We start from the raw sequence: 21,644 nt of genomic DNA on the forward strand, positions 1-21,644 counted from the left end.
GGGCCAGGAAAAGGAACACAGTAAGGACAGGTCACCTGATAAAACACGTGCATCTTTGGAAATTTGCAGGGATGTCCTTATAAAAATGCAAAACAAGTGCAAAAGAAATTAATGTGACCTTTAAAAGATCAGAGTGAGCCTGAACATTGGTTTTAAGATGCTTTATCAATTAGAGACCAGAGATTTTTTTTCCTGATATTTATTTCATAAATGTAGTTATTTTTCTAAAACATATTAAAATAGAAAACATGTTCTTTGATCAATTTATACAAAGAAAATACCAATATAGTAATAAAATACTGAAAATATATGAAAAGCACCAGAACATTAGAGAAATTACACTGGCAACAATTCTAGGAATATATTTTTTTGCAATTGTACAATAAAGTGCTATTAAATCCAGTCAAAATTAGTGGCAATATATAAAAAGGTATGCTATAATTATGAAATTTGAGGCTAGGTTTACCAGCAATTGCATTTTTAGGCAACTTGCAGATCAAACTAATGATATCTCAATGTTTTCATGCAAAAATCTATTCATTTCCATCAAGTGAAAACAATCTAAATCTACATATACATTGGTTCTTGGTAATCTTGTCATGAAAAAGTAATGACATGATTCAAAATAAAATCATTATAGAGTACCAAAAATAATCATACAAATGTGATTAAATAAAATCAAGTAAGACAGAATAAAATCATATGTAAAAACAGTGATTAATCAAGACAAGTACACAAGTTTAATGCCTTTGATTTTATGGTAACTTTTCAGTAATATTGCTAGTCACATTTAACAGACACACAAATGTTAATAAGATATGTTATTAAATTCAACTGACCAGACATTAAGGAAGAAGATTTTAGTGAATCAATAGAATTTTTATATGAAAAATTAAAGGAAGACTGTTAAGATAGTATATTTCCAATTTTGACTAATTATTTCCTCGTTTATTTGCTGAGGAACAAAAAACATACATTTTTGTATTTGATTATATTAAAGCCAGAAATCTAACATATAAGAGAAAACCGCTGTGCACAAACACAGGGGGATACTATGGATAGTACTTAGGGTGGACTGCAGTCACTTTCACGTCTGGAGTTGGCAAACTGAAACAGAAAAACCCAAATTAAGACAGAGTATCAGACCAGTGTCCTTTTAAGGACTCTAGTATATGGCTCTTCATAACTCAGTCTTGGAATCATCAACTTCTCCAGATGAAAACTATCAACACTACACCTCAGAATAAAAGAATCTCCAAACATGACTCAATGAAGACTCACAATTTATTTTACAGGCAGGCTATTTTTTTCTTTCATATAAAGTAGATTTACACGTGAACCAACATGGACTGAAACTGGTGATATTAATGAGGACAAACTAATTTAATAGCAAGGTGTTTCTTTTTAGGAATTTAAGAACCGCCTGGGTATTATTGGGACAAGGCAGAGAATCAGGCAAGTAACTTAGCCCTGGTCTGAAGGTTTTACAGCTCATCACAAGTTGTTTTATACTCGTAAGTGAAGAGCTGATACTTGAGTTTTGCTTTTTTTTTCATGCTTATAGATACTCCAGTCTTTTGTCAAGTTCCCTTTTCATGGCTGACCTGAACAAGGAACTGAAATGTAAACGAATTCTATTGCTATGTATTTCAAAAACTAACCCTGCAAAAATTTTTATCTAACTCCTTTAAGGAAAGAGGGTGAAGATGGCGCAATAGATGACCAGGATTTTATAACAAATGAAGCAAAGGGGTGAGGGTACAGCCATAGTGAGCAACATGAAAATGGCATAAAAAAGACTGGAAAGTGGAACTGAAGAGATTTTCCTTCTGGACATCACCAACAGAATTAAAAGAAAATCCAACCAAACTTAGTTTTCGAAATTCTATCTAAAGAAGAGTGTTCAGAAAAAAATCCCAGCCCTGGCCTGTGTGGCTCAATTGGTTGGGCATCGTCCCATGCACCAAGAGATTGTTAGTTCGATTCTTGGTCATGGCACATGCCTGGGTTGTGGGCTCCTTCCCCAGAAGGGGACGTGTAGGAGGCAGCCAACTGATGTTTGTCTCTCACATCCATGTTCTCTCTCTACCTCTCCCTTCCTCTCTCTCTAAAATTGGTAAAAACATGTTTAAGAAAAAGTCTGGCCCTAGCCAGTTTGGCTCGGTAGATAAGAGCATCAGCCTGTGGACTGAAGAGTCACGGGTTCGATTCTGGTTAAGGGCACATGCGCGGGTTGCGGGCTCGATCCCCAGTGCAGGGGCATGCAGGAGGCAGCTGATCAATGATTCTCTTCATTGATGTTTCTATCTCTCTCACCCTCTGCCTCCCTCTCTGAAATCATTAAAAATATATATTTTTAAAAAAGAAAATAAAAAGTCTGAGACTAATAAAATGCAGGCTGTTAAGGAAGACAGAAAAGAAAGGCAAAAGGTGGCTTGGCCTTAAGTAGTTTTACATTCCAAAAGAATATTGATTAACATCTTCAGAAGTAACTCTCAAAATTACAAAGTCATGATTACAGAAATTACTCTGTATGTTTAGTTCCAATATACATGTTCTATATACACAGTATAGAAAAGCTAATAAGTTGGCTCAGCTATAATAATCATGTCATTAAAAAATCAGATTTCATTCTTTTGGCTGCAACAAAGCATGTTATAATTTTCAGTTCTGCTAATATATACATAAGATAAAACTCAAGCTTTAAAAGTATTAAAATCAAAAGAAAAAAATAAGTTATATCTAAACTATTAATTTACACAACAAATATGCTTTTACATATTATACTAACCAGCTACACTCTCATCAATTTCTTAAGTGTTTCTTTATTCTAACAGTTTGTTTTCAAGATGTGTATCTGTTCCCCTTTAAGTGTTGCACATTTCCTTTTAGGAAGCACAGATGTGTGACACTGTTAGTAGCATGGTGGAGAAGTTCTGGGTTTTATTTTTTCCAACTAATGGATGAAAGAGTCATGTTTCCTACCAAGCACCACTTCTTTGGCTGTACAACAAATAGAAGAAAGAGATGACAAAAGCAAGCAAGAGCACTGTTAAGGAAAGCAGCAGCTGCTGGAACCAGATACAACGCTGAACTTGGTCTTCAAGCTTTCTATTGCTTTCTAGTAAACGATTGAGCTAAACAGGGAAAAAAGGATGAAAGATTTGTATTAATAAAACTGTACATTAATCACGTGAATGACAAACAGGAATATTAGAAATCCACACATTTACAGGATGGGTCCATTTATTCTGAAAGGCTGGTAGCTGGAAATGCAATGAGGAATTAGATTCATTTGGTGAACAGACGTGCATTGGCTTACTCTTGTTTTGAAAAGGTCTAATTTCTAGCTGAGAAAGGAGCAAAGTCATCACTCCCTGGAAGTAGCGGAAGCAGCTACTCAGAAAGAGTACTCCATCCTCTGTCTTTTTTTAATTTACCAGTAATGCACTGCATGGTACCTCTTCTGTGAGACAGAATTCTTTGATTACATCACAAAGCACCATGCACTTTGCGATATGGTTCCTAGTTCAAATTAAAACGGCCAGAACTTTGCCCTGGCTTGTATGGCTCAATTGGCTGGATGTCATCCCATGCAATAATGGGCTGCTGCTTAGATTCCTGGTCAGGGCACATACCCGGGTTGCGGGCTTGATCTCCAGTAGAGGGCTTGCAGGAGGTAGCCGATTGATGTTTCTCTGTCATCAATGTTTCTCTCTCTCCCTCTCTAAAAATCAATAAAAAGTCTTTGAAAAAAAAATGGCCAGAGCTTTAAAAACGTTAGATCTCCAAAAGTAACTTGCAGCTTACCATTTGTGATTTGGTTTCCCTTTACAAAGAAGAGAGCATTTCTGTTGTGTCTATGCCAAAGGTTTTCCTTATGTCAGTGGGAAAAAATGGATTTCTAATGTTAATTAGCATGAACAACATTGTTTTAGTTAGGAAGAATGAGCACTTACTTGTAGACACATATCTTCACTGGTTTTATCTGACATGTTAAAAGCACCGTCTTTTAATGTAAGACTGGTTGGTTTACTGCTCTCAACAATATGGCATCTTAACCTATGAAAATCCAAAGGAAACATAACTTCTTAAAATTAATTTTTAAAAATAAAAGTAAAATATAAAAATTTTAAAAACCCACAGAAGTATACGTAACACAGGTAAAAATACTCATTCCTCTACCCTGATTTACCTAAGGTAGCAGTGTATTTATCTTTGAAGGGGACAGAATTTGGCACAAATATTATCTTGACCTCATTAAAAAAAATACAAAAAAACAGCAGACACTGGAAAAGCTCTGAAAACAAAGAAGTTACCCCTTTGTAAGAAAGAGTTACATTTACAAGGGAATCTCCATTTGTAAGGGTGCCTCCCTCTCTGTACCAGGAAGAAGACTAAATCTGTAAACTTTTATCAATGGAGAAGGCACTGACCTAAATCTACATAACAGTCTTATCCTTGTTTCCTGTGCTTTTCCTGATAACCTCCCATAACTGGATCCTTTATACCAACATCATCTTAACTGTAGATGGTATTTAAGGTGGTGGCCTGGGCCATTTGGGGGGTGTTTTATTGTTTTCTGGATCCCTCCCATGCACACAGGAGGATCTATAATAATAAAAGCATAATATGCTAATTAGACCAGACGTCCTTCTGGAGGACCTTCCGGATGAAGACCTTCCGGATGAAGCTGTGTTGGCAGGGGCCCGAGGCAGAGTGGGCGGGGGCCGAGGCAGAGGCAGCTGCCATGGCAGGAGGGGGGGGGGGCGAGCCCCTTGCACGGATTTTGTGCATCAGGCCTCTAGTTTACATATATTAAACTTCTGTTTGTTTTCCTCCTGTTGTCTGTCTTCCATTGTGGGGGTGGGGGTGGTCTCAGCCAAGAACCTAGAAAGGTAAAGCAAAATTATTTTTCCTTTTCCTACAGTATGGTGACCTACTATGGGACCTGCTGAGACACCATACTCATTTGGGAGCCTGCAGGTTGGATCCTGGAAACTGGCAGAAGCTGGCAAAGGGTAAGAATTCTTTAAAAAGTCAGCTTTCGCCCTAACTGGTTTGGCTCAGTGGATAGAGCGTCGGCCTGAGGACTCAAGGGTCCCAGGTTCGATTCCGGTCAAGGGCATGTACCTTGGTTGCGGGCATATCCCCAGTAGGAGGTGTGCAGGAGGCAGCTGATCGATGTTTCTCACTCATCGATGTTTCTAACTCTCTATCCCTCTCCCTTCCTCTCTGTAAAAAATAAAAAAAAAAGTCAGCTCTCCTGGATCTCACTCTAGCACCAGACTGAGAAGGGAAAGCCCTTGTCCACTCCTTTCCAAATTTAGATTAGAAAGAGAAATATTTGTGTGAATTATTCCTTTGGTATTGGTATAGTGGTTTTGGTAGAGAGTTTTGTTGCATACTCTTATTTTCTTTTTTGTTGTTGTTAATCCTCCCTGAATATGTTTTTTCCATTGCTTTTCAGAGTGAGTGGAGGGAGGGAGGAAGGGAGGGAGGAAGAGAGAGAGAGAGAGAGAGAGAGATCTATTGGTTGTTTCCCACACGCACCCCAACTGGGGGCGAGGAGTGAACTCACAACCCAGGTGCCCTTGACCAGGAATTGAACCCTTGATCCTTTGGTGCATGGGCCCACACTCTAACCACTGACCCACAATGGCCAGAGCAGTACTCTTGTTTTCTATTGATCCTTTTCCCTCCCAGAAACAGTCATTGTTTTCTTTTGTGTCATTTGTCATAAGGAGAAGAACCATGTGCCCAGTGAAGTTTTCCTTTTGTCTTCTTGTTCTATGTCTTGAGAGTTTGGCTTTGTGACCAATTAAGGATATTCTCTCTGGAGAGATGCATGCATCTGGTGACCAGCTGAATAGGCTTGGGGATCAGAGACACAAAGTGACAAGCGGCATTCTCTTTGTCCGACTGTGCCAGCTCCCATGGGAGTTTATCATTAGGGGCCCTGGTCTATAAGGGACATTTGTTGTCTCAACCTTCATTGTCTCGTAAGTGCTAGAAAAGTCCTGTTCCAGTAGCACCGGCCTGGTGTCAGAGATTAGCGAGTCTGTGATTGGGGGCATCTCACATTTCTTGTGGGAAACCAGAGACGTGCTTGCACTATACTATTTTACTGCCTGAGACAATGAAGATTTTTGTTTTCTTAATATAGCTAACTCTGCGAGTGAACTTTTTGATCTTGTGAGGACTGCATTTTTTGAACCCTCTTTTGGGATACCTTTTGCATCCATGGTTAAACCATAAAAAGACTTATTGGTTTGAGTTGCTATTGAGATTAATATAAGATCCTACTGATCAGTGGTCAGATCCTATGAAATGTAAAACCATCCATGTTTGAAAAAAATTTTAGACCGCTCTCATCCTAAACAATTTTCTTATTGGTATCTATGGAAAGACCAAATTGAAAGGACAGGAAATAGTATGGCAAAGTCCCTAGTCTTAGGGACTTCCTTATCAAGATGGAATGATAAGGCTCTCTTTCCCTCTACTTTCAGAAGATATCAAATTTAGAGAAGAGTTAAAAAAGATCAGTGGCCATTCAGTCCCTAATCAGAGGGACCTTGACTGACTGCTAAATCACACTCTTCCCACCCATGATTCTACTGAAGTTATCAGACAATATCTGTGTGTTGACACATCCACATTCTTGTGACTGGCCGGAAAGCAAGTGTCTGCTGTTAGCAACCATCTTGAGAAACTCTGGGTCTCATTCACCCAGGCACCCCCACAGCCTCACAGAACTCAGGGCCCACACTAGATGCCTCAATGTCTGCCAAGCACTAGAAGGCTTGCCTGCCTAGCCCATGTAGGCACATGTCTTTTTCTGATCTTTCCCACCACATTTGAATGCCTGTGAGTAAAAAGCATACCTGTGCTCCATCACTTTGTTCCTGGGAACTTCTTTCCAGAACTGAGCCAATTCTGCTGGGCCTGTGCCAGATGTCTGTTCCATTTCTGCAGCCATTATCAGAAACCGGTCTTGGGCAGAGACTGGAAAGCCTGTGTTCAAAAGGGCAAAATATTTGAATAGGAATCTTTACCAAAGTTTAGGTGTGTGGTTTAAGGCGTTATTCTAGAAAAAAGTAAGGAAAATAGGGATATGGAACTACCGTAAAAAAGGGAAAAAGTTCTAAAAATGAAAGTTTTTGAAATTCATTTCAACTGACATCAGCTGAAACAACTTTACTCATTAAAAAACAAGTGAAAATTATTTAACGCTGGGAAGGACTTGGGAGACTTATTTGCCCATTTCATTTTACATGTGGGAAAACAGGTGCCTACAGTGCAATGGCTATCATATGACAACTTACCCCCATGTGGAGACACGACTATATCAATTGTTGCTCCAGGGTCACAGCTGCTGTTGCTAGGCTTGACTCTGTATTTTTCCGGAGCAGTTGTTCTCACCTGTTTATAAATACAGTTGTCACATAATAACCTCTATGTTTTTTGGGGAAATGGCTTAAAAGGGACTTTTAACAAAATTAGCAGTTAATCAATAACCAAAATTTACAAAATAAGCTTTGATGATTATGCATAGAATATATCTTTGCTCACCATTAGGAAAAAAGCATCTCAAGCTATTTAAAAAATATTTACTCATTTTTTAAGTCCAATTGTCACTTAGCCTTCCTCTTAAATAATTACTCTATCTGTTAAATATTTATCATGTGCTAATCACCTGAATTAACACAAATTCAAAAACCTGAATCCACATGTTACAATAGTGTTCAAAAGTTAAAAAAAAACCAGCTGATAATCAAAGGACATCCAGACATTCTAGTGGTTAAATTTAAATTAAATAGAGGACTTTAGGAAGTAATTCCTACAATATGGGATGTGGTGAACTCAGTCTTGTGACACTAAATGCTCAATATCAGGTTAGTATCCAGTATAAACTAATACTCCTGAATATACTATACTTGGGAGAAAATGCACATTTGATTTTATAATTTTATTTTAAGAACTGTTATTAAGAACTATTCATATAATGAACAGTGATTTTCTTGGGTTTTTTATTTACAACAAATGTTAAAACCTGGAATTGATTTGGGCATTAGCCTATTATTGTAAATACAAGATTGAAATACAGATCCCAGGAAAAATTTTAGATAAGCTAAGGCAGTATAACATACCTAAAAAGATCATAAATACAACCATTGTGTAAGTTCAAAATTACCAATCTTTCAATTAATATTGTCTAAAATCACTTTCCATGTCAAATTTTCACACATACATTATCCTATATTTCAGAAATTTACCTTAAATGCCACTATGTTTTTAGTTACATTTGTCAACACTATTAAAGTTTTCTTCTCTCCAGATTCTGAACTTCCAAAATACAGTTCTTCCGCTGGGCTAAGTAATGACAAAAACATAAGACATCCATATTACTCAAAATAAATGACAATCTAATCCAGCTTGAAGAAAATAATTTGGTTAATATTTTATGCTCATTTGCATAAATAAGTTTTATCAAAAAAGAGAAGATTACAAAATAATGACCTAATATATTTTGTATTTTAATCTTATTAATTAAATGCCTGTTATTTAAAAATTCCTATGGTTTCCCCAAGATCAAAAGCAAAATAGGAAGAAACACAGAATTAGATTCTGAATTAGTCCTATAATCAGCTCCAACTTAAGGTACACTTACTTGAACTCTTTGGAAGGTTACAGACAATAATCAAAGCAATGACGGAATTGCTGCTTCAACTTCATCTAATTACAACAGATTAGAGTGGAGCATATTTTTATATACCAACAGAGAAGAGCATAACTTCAAAAGAAAGATCATTAGAGATGTATTCAAGTAACAGAATAATTTCTTACTAATAAAGGCCTTTTCGGTGTAATAGGGAAGAAGAAAAATAAACACAAATAAAATCTAGGGTGAGAAGTGCAGGAAGAACTTGTCAAAAAGTAAAATCAGAGGCTTCAATATGCAAATTTTACTGTTCTTGGCTACTTGGCAAACTTGTCCAAACTGGATCAGGTGCCTCCAAACAATGGGAAGGACAGTATTTTTGTTTTTGTTTTAGATAAAAATGTGAATTCTTCAGATAGCTCTTGACGTAGAGATGCACCTTTAAATAGATTCATGTTATGACAGGAATGTCTTCACATCAGAGATGTTTATTCATTTAGAGAACATACATTTTTAAGGAAGTGCTCTCCCAGTAGGGCTTTACCCAGCTTTGGATAAGACGGTAAATGATCAGGGCTGTTGGTTTCCTTTTCGGACTCAACCTGAAGTATGCCACAGAAAAGACAGAAGGTTTTGGATCTCTGAACTGCTCTCAGAAACCAGCACAGAAATTGTGAGAAGCTCTAGGGAGGCAGACATAGGCTGGGTCCTTGGGTGTGTGTGGAAGCCCTGTGACTTTCCTGGGACAGAGACAGGGAATGGCAGAGACCAAGTCCCACTCTGGCTTTCTTCCTAATGAGCTCTTTCGGCCATACCATCTATAATAATAAAAGCGTAATATGCTAATTAGACCGGACAGCCAAACGACCTTCCAGATGAAGCCAGGGCTGTGAGGGCTGAGGCAGCCCCCGCAACTGTGAGGGCTGAGGCAAGCCGCCGTGGCTATCAGGGCCAAGCCCCTTGCACAAATTTTGTGCATCGGGCCTCTAGTGATATTTATAAGCCTTGATATTACAAATATAAATGTAAATATTTATAACCTATGGTTTTGACAGGCCTCTAGTGAACAGAAACGGAGTAACTTCCAAACCAGTAGAGGGAAAAATGGGAAACAAACTTCAAAGAGGTAAAATGGCAAAGAAAAAACATGGTAAACTGAACATTCACGTGTGTTTCTGTTTCTCTCACATACATACAGACATGACAAATCCAAATATAATAGTAATCATAATACGTGTAAACAAACTAATCCTGTCAGTTTGAGAATCTCAGATTCAATTTTTTAAAACTCTGGCTGCATTGTTCATAACAGACATAACTAAAACAATTACATTGAAAGGTTTCAAGTAAAGGCATAGAAAATAATATATTAGGTCATCACTATAGAAAGATGGTATAGCAACATTAATATAAGGCTAAATAGATTTACCAAACAAGAAGCATCATTAGAGAGAAAGAGGTCTTTACATAAAGATAAAGAAACAATCCTGAATCTTTTGAATTGCACAACCTAGAAACAAGAGATGGGCTGAAATTTGGCTTTAATAAAACTATTTTTTCTGGTTCAGCTTTAGCTTTTGGAAGGTCAAATGGATAAACACCTACATTTCAATGTTGTTTCTGGAATCTTTGAACTTGTGCAAAGTCTAACAGTATCAGTACAATGAGAAAAATACATGTCATTCAGATTTACTGTTAATATATGAATATGCACTCTTATTACCTGATAGGATATGAGGGCCTTTTAAACACACTGAATGGAACATAATAAAAAGGTAGCTAAAACTATCCATTATGTCTGGAAACCAAGGTCTTCAGATAACCCTTAATTTTGTATTTCGCCAATTTCAAAAACAGTATAGAAGTTTTCTTACTTTGCAATTCCCTGAAGATCATCAAAAATATGTTATGAAAGCATAGCTAATAAAATCTTCCATTATTACCTGATGTGTAATAAGGGCCCTTTAAATACACTCAATGGTTTTTTGAAAGCTTTAGTCTTGGAATCAACTTTTTCATTTTCTTCTGTTTTGGAAGTAGAATCAGTTAGGTTAATCTAAAGATTAAAAAAATATGAAGAAAAGATCAAGAAATTTAGTTTCATACTTGACGGTTGGGCAGGTCAATAGGTTAAAAAGTAAACATTATATTGATTCAATGCAAATTATAATCCTTAATGTAGCTTTATTATACCTAAATTATATAATTAATATATATTAATGTTACATTAATATACAATTGAGTACCTACTATAAATGTGATTATAGAAAATATAACATAGTCCCTCCCTTAAGAGTCTTTGGATGTGATTTAAATTATAATGTATTTATCAAGCCCCTGATTATAAGATAACTAAGTGTTTTTAAAATATGAAACAAAGAGAGGAAGTAGATCAAGAAGGTAAAGTTTTAATTTTATTTCAGATAAATAAAAATATTTTAGATAACACCGTCAAGTGCATTTTGCCAATTTTTATACAAAAGTATGGAATCACCCCATCCTATCCTTCTTTCTTTGTACATACAAAGATGCAGAAGGACAGAAAGTTATGACTTATCCAAAATCACATAGCAAGCTATTAGTAGAATTGGGGCTAGGCCACAGCTTTTGACTTAATTTCATCTTATTATTAAAATTACCTTTTTCAGAAGAGCTGTTTGTTCTTCACCAAAAATTGTTTCCAAGGTGTCTTTGCCATCACTTTCTGTATCTTCTTTACTCGAAGCTTCATCCTCACTGGCAATAGGCCCATTTTCGCACAATGGTGTCTGGAAGTCATCATCTACTAGTGGTGGATAGCTATACTTGAAAGGATCCTAGAAGAAAAGAATTTTGGATCAGCTTGCTAAAGGGTGGGTAGAAAAAGAATTCTCTTAGTAAAGGTGAAATCCATTCATTTGGCCAAGGAAATAGACTGAATCAGACAGTGAAATTTAAAACAAACCAGAAAAGAAAAAGTAATCAGTGGTGTGAGACAATTGGCCAGCCATCTGTAAAACAAGCAAACGGGATCTTTAGCTCACACTTCACACCAAAAAGAATTTCAGATGGATGAAAGATTAAGTGTGTCTGCAAGTCTGTGTGTGTATTTATTTTTTAAAACCATATAAGCTCCAGAGCAACACACAAGAGGATAAAAAAAAAAAAACGAAGCAGGAATAGCCTTTCTAAGCATAACACAAAAAATAAGAAGACATGCAAATATTGATAAAAATTGAGCACACTAAAATAAAACTTTTTAAAAAGGGCCACAAACTGGGAAAATGTACACCACACATAGAATCAAAAAACAGCTTTTATTAATATATACAAGTAAACAAGGAAAGAATAACCCAAGAGAACAAGGAATAAAGGAATAATACAGTTCACAGAAAAATAATGAAGGCTGCCTTTTAAGTCATTAAAACACGCTCAGCATCACTGACAATAAAAGAAATGCAAATTAAAACTATAATGAAATATTTTTCACCCGAAACTGGCAAAAACGATACTATGTGGTGTTGGCAGAAATGTGGTTCAAATGTTCTCACACATTATTGGTAAATGACCACAATCTCTTTAGAGGAAATTGGCAACAGCTATAAAAATTAAACACTAAATATACCCATGGACCTAATGTTATTTCCTGGAGTTTATCCTCTATATATACTGCTGCACCCGCTCATGAAGAATTATTTACAAGGATAGTCACTGCAGCACTATTAGTAATGGCAAAAGATTAGAAAATAATGTACCTTCAAAAGAGAACTGATTAAATATGTTATATCCACACAATGGAATGTCCTGCAATGGTCAATGAGTCAGGTAGACCTCTATGAATCAATATGGTATAACCTAAAAATAAATGATGTAAAAAACTCCACAACAGCCCTAGCTTGTTTGGCTCAGTGGATGGAGCATCGGCCTGCGGACTGAAAGGTCCCAGGTTCGATTCTGGTCAAGGGCACATGCCCAGGTTGTGGGCTCAATCCCCAGTGGGGAGTGTGCAGGAGGCAGCCAATCAATGATTCTCTCTCATCATTGATACTTCTATCTCTCTCTCCTTCTCCCTTTCTCTCTGAAATAAAAATATTTAAAAAAACCCACAACAGAATACATATAACATGTGACCATTATATAAAATAGTATAATGGACACAATATCTCCAGAAGGAGAGAAACTTGGAGGAAGACATACTTTTCACTGTACTGTTATACTTTTCAGTCTTTGGTATTCTTTTCTGTTAAAAAATGTGTATTACTTTTTGAAGACAAAAAAATGTAAAAATATTAGTAGTCCTAACTACAATTTTGACTACAACCTGAAGAAATATACCACTAACATCAGAGAATGGGAAATAAAATAACCTTTTATACCTCTAAAAAGAAAAATAAATTTTACTAAATGCTATTAATTTTAAGATACAATTCTATGGGCAAATGTTAAAAAATGTCAAATCAATAAAATCACCATTTTAACTAAGGGTTGTACTTGAAATGAACCATAGTCTGGTTTTTCTAGGTTAAAATATGAAGTATGAAGTCCCAGAATAGGAAAGTATCAAACTTCAAATTAAAAATATTAGTTCAAGTTTTTTTAAAACAAACACAGACATACCAAAACTTTTCATCTTGCTATCCCCTTGGTTCTGGTTGAATACAATTTTGCCAGGAAGGCAGTATACAAAGAAGATTATAAAAATCAAATAGAAATATTGTCAATCAAGTTAACCCAAGGCATACCATTTCTATAGGCTTTACAGTTTATAAATAAAGTCATTATCACAATATGTTTCATTATTATTTGGTATTAAGAATTAAACACATACCTAATTACTTCTGATCTCTTATTTGTAAATAGTAAAATCATTTGCAAAAAATCTTGATAGTATACATTATCTTTTATTTATTTTTTAATATTTTTTTATTGATTTCTGAGAGGAAGGGAAAGGGAGAGATAGAAAGAAACAACAAAGATGAGAGAGAATCATTGTTGGCTGCCTCCTGCACGTAACCACAATGGGGACCAAGCCTGCAACCCAGGCATATATCCTGACTGGGAATCAAACTGTTGACCTCCTGGTTCATAGGTCGATGCTCAACCACTGAGCTATGCTGGCTGGGCTACATTATCTTTTAAACGAAAAAGATTGTTCAATAGTAAACAAATGGAAACAAACTAGAGACACATCAAAAAGAAACTAATACCTAATGGTTATTAATTAAATAATTTATGGTTCATCTCTAGACACTGGAATTTTTTGCAGTCAGGAATTAGAGTAAGACAGCTTGTCACATATTGATTTGAAATTATCTCTGAGACATGTAAAGAAAAAAGCAGGATGCACAGTAGTGTATAAATATACTACTACTTGTTTAAAAGAGAGGGGAAGAAGGAAGAATTACATATATACTATATTTGCTTATACATATATTCTACAGTTGCTTATATAGGCAATACAGATCCCTGAAAATAAATATAAGAAATAATGGAACTGGGGAGGGGCACGGGGTGACTGAGATAGCAGTAGAAAGACTTTTACTGAATACTTGTTTCTAAATACTGAATACATTTTTACTGAATACTTTTCAGTTCAGACCCATTCAAAAATAGCAATGTAACAACTTGAAAACTTAAAAAAATGTAACACTGCTTATTATTTTGGTGAATCTATGATCTTCCTTTGGATATTATGACACTGCTTTTCCTTTTTCCTTGAGGAAAGAATACAGGCTAATGTGCCATGACCCAGTCTTATTTTAGGAACAAGTTTCAAGTACTATACTTACAGTTCCACCCATGTGGGAAGGCAGGTATTCTACACTGACATAGTCTTGGACTTCATGTTTATTTGTAAACTTCAACAAACTCACTGCTTCTGGACCAAGCCAGGATTTCACAATTTTGAAAGCAGCTGAAGAAAAAAAAACAGTTACTTCATTAAATTCTTTTCATTCTCTATCTCAATTAATTTTACTGTAGATGCTAACTCAGGTCTTCTGAAAATAGGTTAGGCTAAAATTTATTAATATGTATATTTCCATGGCATGATACTTAATATTGTCTAATTCCTATAGGCATTTACACTGTGACTGTCCCTTACAGATTTCAATGGTCCATAAAGGTTCAAGATTCAATTACTCTAATGTTCTCAAATACACTCATCAGAGTTTTGGCCTCTGCACAAATCCATCAATAATCCCAACTACTAAGATTTCAAGACACTAAATCAAACAGCACTGATTCAGGGAATATCTGCACAAAATTATGGGAAGAGTCATTTGCCTTATGTTCCTGATAAAACTCCCAGTCTGAAAAACTTTCTGAAATGGGAAGTCAGGAAGAGAAGTAGGCCACCTCATAATGGGTGTGAGCTGGACCCAGATTTCCATTCTAACCCTAACCTTCTCTGCCTTTCTCTCAAGTCCTCCAATCTATGTAATTGTGAGGAATTGACAGAATCTGCAAGAATAAATTGTTATCAAATGCAGCTGTTTCATAATTATAATCTGTTCTGTCATGCCATTCTGTAAATACTTAATTTTTTAAAGCTTCTTTCCATTGTGACATTCCAGACACATTTAAAGAAATTAAAAGAGGAATCCTGCATTAAATTTGCAAAAGCATCAATTTAAATCAAGAAATAAAACAGTATAATAATGGAAGAAGACTTGACTTCCGGTGGAGAATAAATAATACAATGTATAGATGATGTTACAGAATCGTACACCTGAAACCTATATAATTTTATTAACTAATGTCAAGCCAATAAATTCAATAAAAAAGAGAAAATAAGAAAAAGAAATAAAACAGCATAACAAATGCTGAATATAGTAGTTCAGAAAATTATATTTTTACTTTGGCTAATTGTGCTTAAAATATTTTACATAACATTTACATTTTCATTTCTATCTAAAAAGTTTGACTTGACATATTTAAAGTTATACTGTTTGAATTATCTAAAGTGCTGTATCTGTTAGTTTAGAACAGTTATTGAGATATAACTTACATACCATAAAATTTATCCTTTTAAAGTCTATACATCAATGGTTTTTAGTATATCCACAGGGTTGCACAACCATCACCACTCTCTAATCTTAGAACATTTTCATCACACCAAAAAGAAACCCTCACTTATCAATCTCTCCTTGTCTTCTCCCATTCCATGGTAAACACTAATCTACTTTCTGTCTATATGGATTTGCCTATTTCGGACATTTCATATAAATAGAATCATACAATGGTATTTTTTTCTACTGGTTTTGTTCACTTACTTAGCATGCTGTTAAGGTTCATCCATGACATAGCATTTAAAAGGTATTTGATTCCTTTTTATGACTGAATATTTGTCCATTTTATGGATGTATAACACTTGTTTATCCTTTCATCAGTTATGAATATTTGGGCTGTTTCCACTTTTCACTATTATGAGTAAAGCTGCTATGAACATTTGTGTACAAGTTTGTGTGTGAGCACATGGTTTCACTTCTCTTGAAGATATATAGCTAGGAGTGAAATTGCTAGGCCATATGGTAATTTTATGTTTAACTTCTTTGAGGAACTGCCATTTTTCATTCTCACCAGAAATGTATGAGGGTTCCAATTTTTCCACATCCTTGTCAACACTTGCTACTGTCTGTCTCTTTGATTATAGTCATACTAGTGGGTATGAAGTACTATCTTATTTGATTTTGACTTGAGTATTTTTATTGAAATTGAGCATCTTGTCATGTATTGGACTAATATTGAGCATCTTGTCATGTATTCATTGCCATTTACATATCTTCTTACAAGCTTGTCAATTACTGTAAAAAAAAAAAAAGGCAGCTGGGATTTTGACAGGGGCTGCAGTAAATTTGTGGATCAATTCAGGAAGTAATATTAGGTCTTCCAATCCTTAAATAAGAGATGTCTGCCTAGGTCTTTAATATCTTTCAGTGGTGTTATGTAGTTTTCAGTGTACAAGTATTAAACTTCTTTTATTAATTTTATTTTTAAGTATTTTATTCTTTGTGATGCTATTATCAATGAAATTTTCTTAATTTCATTTTTGGATAATTCATTGCGAGTATATAGAAATGCAATTGATTTTGTGTATTAAGTTTGCATCCTGCCACCTTGCTGAACTCATCTATTAAGCTCTAATAAGTTTTTGTGTGTTTGAATTCCTTACAATTTTGCATATAGAAAATTATGTCACCTGCAAATATTGTTAGTATTACTCCATGTTACCTGTGGGTTTTCACAGATGCAGGTTTTGCATAGGTGCCCTTGATCAGGCTCTGGATGTTCTCTTCTGTGTAGTGAAGACTTAACCGTACTCAAAGAAAGGTCTGGCCTTTGCCTTTAGCTGCTGGGAGATAATCTTCATGCTTGACAGGACTGTCTTTGTTTGTCTGGGGGCCTTGGGTCACACAGGAACAATGCTTAGAGTGGGGGCTTTGCATCACATAGTATCAGTAAACCTCTGGGGAGACTGGGGTAAACATTGTGGTAAGTCAGTCTGGCCTAGGTAAGGAAACGCCAATAAAAACTCTGAGCACTGAAGTTTGGGTAATCTTTTCTGAGTGGCATTATTCCATGGGTACTGCCACATATTGATGCTGGAAAACTGACTTGCTCCACATTTGGTATTTCCCTGGATTCGACTCTGTTTTTCTTCCCTTTGCTAATTTTAATCTGAATCTTTTCCCTGTAATAAACTGTAGTTGCGAGTATACCTGCTTTCAGTGAGTTCTGTAAGTCATTCTAGTAAACCTGAGTGAGACTGGTTTGGGGAACCCCTTGACCTTACAGTTTGTGTCAGAAGTGAGGGTGTAGTCTGTGTGGACTACTGTGGTCCCCCTAACTTCACAGTTGCTTCAACGATTTGTGCCTTCTATTCCTAGTTTCTTGAGTGTGTTTATCATGAGACTACTGAATGTTTTCAAATGCTTTTCCTGTGTCTATTGAGAGGATCATGTGTGTTTTTTTCTTTTAGCCTATTAATAAGTTGGATAACACGGTTGATTTTCTTATGTTGAACTGATTTTGCATTCCTGAGATAAATCCCACTTGGTCATGGTGTATAATCCTTTTTTATAGGTTGCTAGATTCAGTTTGTTAGTACTTTATTGAGGATTGGTCCATCTATATTCATTCATCTGAGATATTGGTCTAGTTTTCCTGTGATGTTTGTGATTAGGGATATATACTTGCTCATAAAATGAATTGGGAATTGTTCCCTCTTCTATTTTTTTGTAAGAGTTTACAAAAATTGGTGTTGCTTCTTTATGTTTGGTAGAATTTACCAGTGAAGCCATTTTGACCTGGGCTTTTCTTTGTGAGAAGTTTTTTGATAACTAGTGTTTTCCAATAATTTAAAATATATATATTATGACTGTCATAAGGGGTATGTGACTACAGAGATTTGGAGTAAATTTCAGATTCATCCCACCTTCCTCCTCAACACCTGAAGCCCATGAGAAAACCTAGCTAAGGCCTGTGTTTCATTAAATACCCCACCTGTGGGAGAAAAACTGAGGCTTCGGACTATAGTTTTACCTGAATGGTTGACTATCCTGAGGCTGGTTTTAGAGAAGACTAGTGGGTGACCCTACGGGGTAGAAAATTAGACTTGTTTGCTTTGGAAAAGCCTTTGAATGGTTTAGATCTAGCCTCTTAAGAGAATATGCCAAGCACAATATAAACATTTTTTGAACAATCATAGCAATGTGGCTAAGTTGGCAAAGAAAAAAGGAAACCAGATATTTTGTTCTAGAAAGTATAGGTAATATACTCACCGTTCATTATCCAAGGCATATCAAAGATCACTATTTTTGCTGAAAGATGAAAAAAAATTCAGTTAATGTGACTTAGTACCACTATAGTAATATGACATATATCTGACCTAGAAAAAATGATATGAATGTAACAAAAAACGGAGCTGGCTGACTCATTTCTAAGTCAGTGAAGGGTGAGTGGTGCTAGAACTAAACTAACTTCTCAAAATGGTGAAGAGCCCAGCCAGGAGAATAGCTTGTAGGAAATAAACATTGCATTATCACTGTCCTTTGGCAAGTAGCTTGGCCTTTTGTTTATTGTTTCTGTTGTTTGCATAAAGGTACAAAAGAAAATTGTTAAGTGGGTAAATGGAGTCTGGACGTGGCATGTCATATTACTGTTGAAATCCATCGAACTTTAAAACAGTTTCAACATCAGATTCAAATGCAATACACTATAGTTGTTTTCTCAATGACAATTTGTAAATAGCAATTAGTAACACAATGTACTTTATCTATGAATATTGCTTATGACAGAGTCCACTTTATCAATATTATTTATCTGTTTCTTGTATGTAGGACATTCCATATAATAAATGTTTTCTTGTATTTGAAATTGATTTTTAGAGAGAGGAGTGGAGAGAGGGAGAGAGAGAGAGAGAAATATCAATTTGTTGTTCCACTTATGCATTCATTGGTTGATTCTTATATGTGCCCTGACTGAATCAACAACCTTGGCATATTGGGATGATGCTCTAATCAACTGAGCTACCCAGCCAAGGTCAATATAATAAATATTTTAAAGAAATTTCTGAATTGAAAGATTAGTAAAAATGGGTTAATCTTTGAAATAAGTGTATGTTTTTGTGTGTGTGTGTGTGTGTGTGTGTGTGTATATGTTATAGAATGCCATATGTACAGTTTAGAACTTAAACTCTTAAAACTAACTAAAGGACATGATTATTTATGAAAATTTCCCCCTGTGCCTATTACAATATGTGCTTAAACTTCTACGAACACATTTAAGCTCTTCATCAGAAAACAGTGTTCAGCTATTAAAGTCTATAATATAAAGCTCTACAATTTTCAGACATTGTTTACAGTTTCTACATTTCATCCCATATAATAAAAGCCCAATATGCTAAGTATCTGACCGTTCGACCAGTCGCTATGATGTGCATTGACCACCAGGGGGCAGATGCTCCGATTGGTAGGTTAGCTTGCTGCTGGGGTCCGGCAATAGGGACTGGGCAAGATGGGCCAGACATGCCCTGCAGCCCTCCCGTAGTCCAGATCGGGCACCAGTGGGGTCCCTTAGCCTGGCCTGTGCCCTCTCGCAATCCTGGACCCCTCAGGGGATGTCAGAGAGTCGGTTTCGGCTCGATCCCTGCAGGCCAGGCCGAGGAACCCCACCAGTGCACGGGACTCTAGTATGTTTATAAAGGAGTAAGTTACTTACAGAGGTATTTAGGGTAATAAACCTTAAAGCAGTTGATGATAAAGCGCACAAAATCCATGTCCTAAAAAAAGATTATACATTTAAATCTTTAAGACTATCCACATTAGAGAATTTTAAACTGCATATTTCTAAAAGTGATAAATTATTAAATACAAATGAGACAATTATTAAATTCTTTAAAAATAAGCTCATGTATAAATATATAGATTCCCAAGGATAAGGGTCTTAAGTCATTAAGCTAATTATAATAATCAGTCCTAAACTTAAGTTAAAGAAATCAGAAGCTTAAACATCATTCATGTTACCTCAAACTAATTAGATATCTCAGGCTGCTAAGATAGCATGGAATTATAAAATGGAGCTAAAAGCAATCCCCATAGAGAAACTCTAAAAAATCTGCTGAATAATTAAAGAATTAATGAAACATGTATAAAATTTATAACCTGACCATTTGGGATAATAAAACATATGTATATAAATTCTGCAATATTTGATTTTAAAGCTAATTTCTATACTTCATAATAGCTTGAATAAAACATTTTATTAATCTTTTATTCCACAATTAATCTTATCAGCCTGCTGTATCTATTTTACTTCTAGCTTCTTTCCTCTTATTTAGAGATCTAGAATGAGAATTAGAATTTCTCTGTTTATATTCAAGTATTGTTCTTTAACTTCCATTTCTGGAAGCCTTTATAAGCATAGTTGTCTGGTTGGCTCCACTGCATTGAACACAGTAACATGAAATTTGGTTATTAGGATTACTATTCATATGGATCATTTCATTACATGTTATTCCATGGCCATACACTGACTTACTAATCCTGACCAGCCTTCTTATAAGGACTATAGGATGAAAGCTACATATAATCAGGCAAACTTAAAGCCATCAATTCTGAAAGGTGAGCTGTCCTAGAAATGAGAGTCTATTAAGTTGTTCCTAGAAGGTGAGTTGCAGCATCTTTAACTCCAGTAAACTGTAAAGTAAGCATCCTTACCTATATTAAGCATTTATTATGGGATAAATCCTACTATGTAATAACACCTTTATAACTAATCATTATACCCACTGTGCAGAGAGCTTAATAATTTGTAGTCAAGGGTTAAAGAAATATCTCAATAACTCCTTATATAAATTTGGTTACCTAGTATATGATCTGTGCCCCTCAGAGACTTTGCCTAATAACTCTTTATCCAATATTCTTGTTTTCATCTTTTCTGTAATTGAATGGCCTTGCTTATAAAATCCCCAGTTACTGTTAATTCACGTGGATTTGATAGGATGCCACTGGTGTACATATATTAGTGGGTACTACATAAAAAAGCTCTATAAAATGATTGGTCTACATTCTGGGAGAATGTTTTCAAGGACGCTATTCATTATCTTGTAAAATGCCCTCCCTTTGAGGACTCATGAAAGACTTTTCTCTCTAAGTATCAGGAATGCATATACTTTTCCTAAGACACTGGTTTTAAAGTATAATCTCTGAATTTAAATGATTCCATTTCTTTCAGGTAGGCAGCTGAAAGCTTAGAGCCAAATTACTGGCCCAACTCTAACAAATAATTCTTTAAATTTCTTGCCTTGTAATTCTGTATACATCTTTATAAACCAACTTAAATCCTTCATGAGTTATTAGGGTCACATATAAAAATAATTTACTATGATTCAAGTATTTTAAAACAATAATCATTTAAATATTTAATCATGCAAATAAACCTTATTTATAAATTAAAGATAATTAGATAGCATATCTTTTGTAGCTTGGGAAAAAATCAGACA

General features: G+C 35.4%; 1 protein-coding gene across 3 annotated transcripts in view; it reads right to left on the reverse strand.

Moving 5' to 3' along the window:
• Nucleotides 1–254: 254 nt before the first annotated feature.
• The window catches only part of MOSPD2 (motile sperm domain containing 2), a 39,409-nt gene continuing 18,019 nt past the window's right edge, over nucleotides 255–21,644 (reverse strand). Inside the window, exons 6-15 of one of the 3 annotated variants that reach the window (XM_014455728.2) lie at nucleotides 19,862–19,922; nucleotides 18,424–18,462; nucleotides 14,431–14,555; nucleotides 11,302–11,478; nucleotides 10,606–10,718; nucleotides 8,277–8,373; nucleotides 7,326–7,422; nucleotides 6,885–7,014; nucleotides 3,960–4,062; nucleotides 255–1,107 (exon numbers count right to left, since the gene is read on the reverse strand). In XM_014455728.2, coding sequence (XP_014311214.1) covers nucleotides 1,066–1,107; nucleotides 3,960–4,062; nucleotides 6,885–7,014; nucleotides 7,326–7,422; nucleotides 8,277–8,373; nucleotides 10,606–10,718; nucleotides 11,302–11,478; nucleotides 14,431–14,555; nucleotides 18,424–18,462; nucleotides 19,862–19,922 — 984 coding nt within the window. In that variant the 3' untranslated portion in view covers nucleotides 255–1,065. Of the gene's footprint in view, nucleotides 1,108–2,304; nucleotides 3,138–3,959; nucleotides 4,063–6,884; nucleotides 7,015–7,325; nucleotides 7,423–8,276; nucleotides 8,374–10,605; nucleotides 10,719–11,301; nucleotides 11,479–14,430; nucleotides 14,556–18,423; nucleotides 18,463–19,861; nucleotides 19,923–21,644 lie in introns of those variants that run through there. The other 2 variants (XM_023753717.1, XM_006088592.3) reach the window with 2 other exon arrangements.

Source organism: Myotis lucifugus, unplaced genomic scaffold, assembly GCF_000147115.1.
Source record: "Myotis lucifugus unplaced genomic scaffold, Myoluc2.0 scaffold_49, whole genome shotgun sequence".
In the NCBI taxonomy this organism is placed as follows: Eukaryota; Metazoa; Chordata; class Mammalia; order Chiroptera; family Vespertilionidae; genus Myotis; species Myotis lucifugus.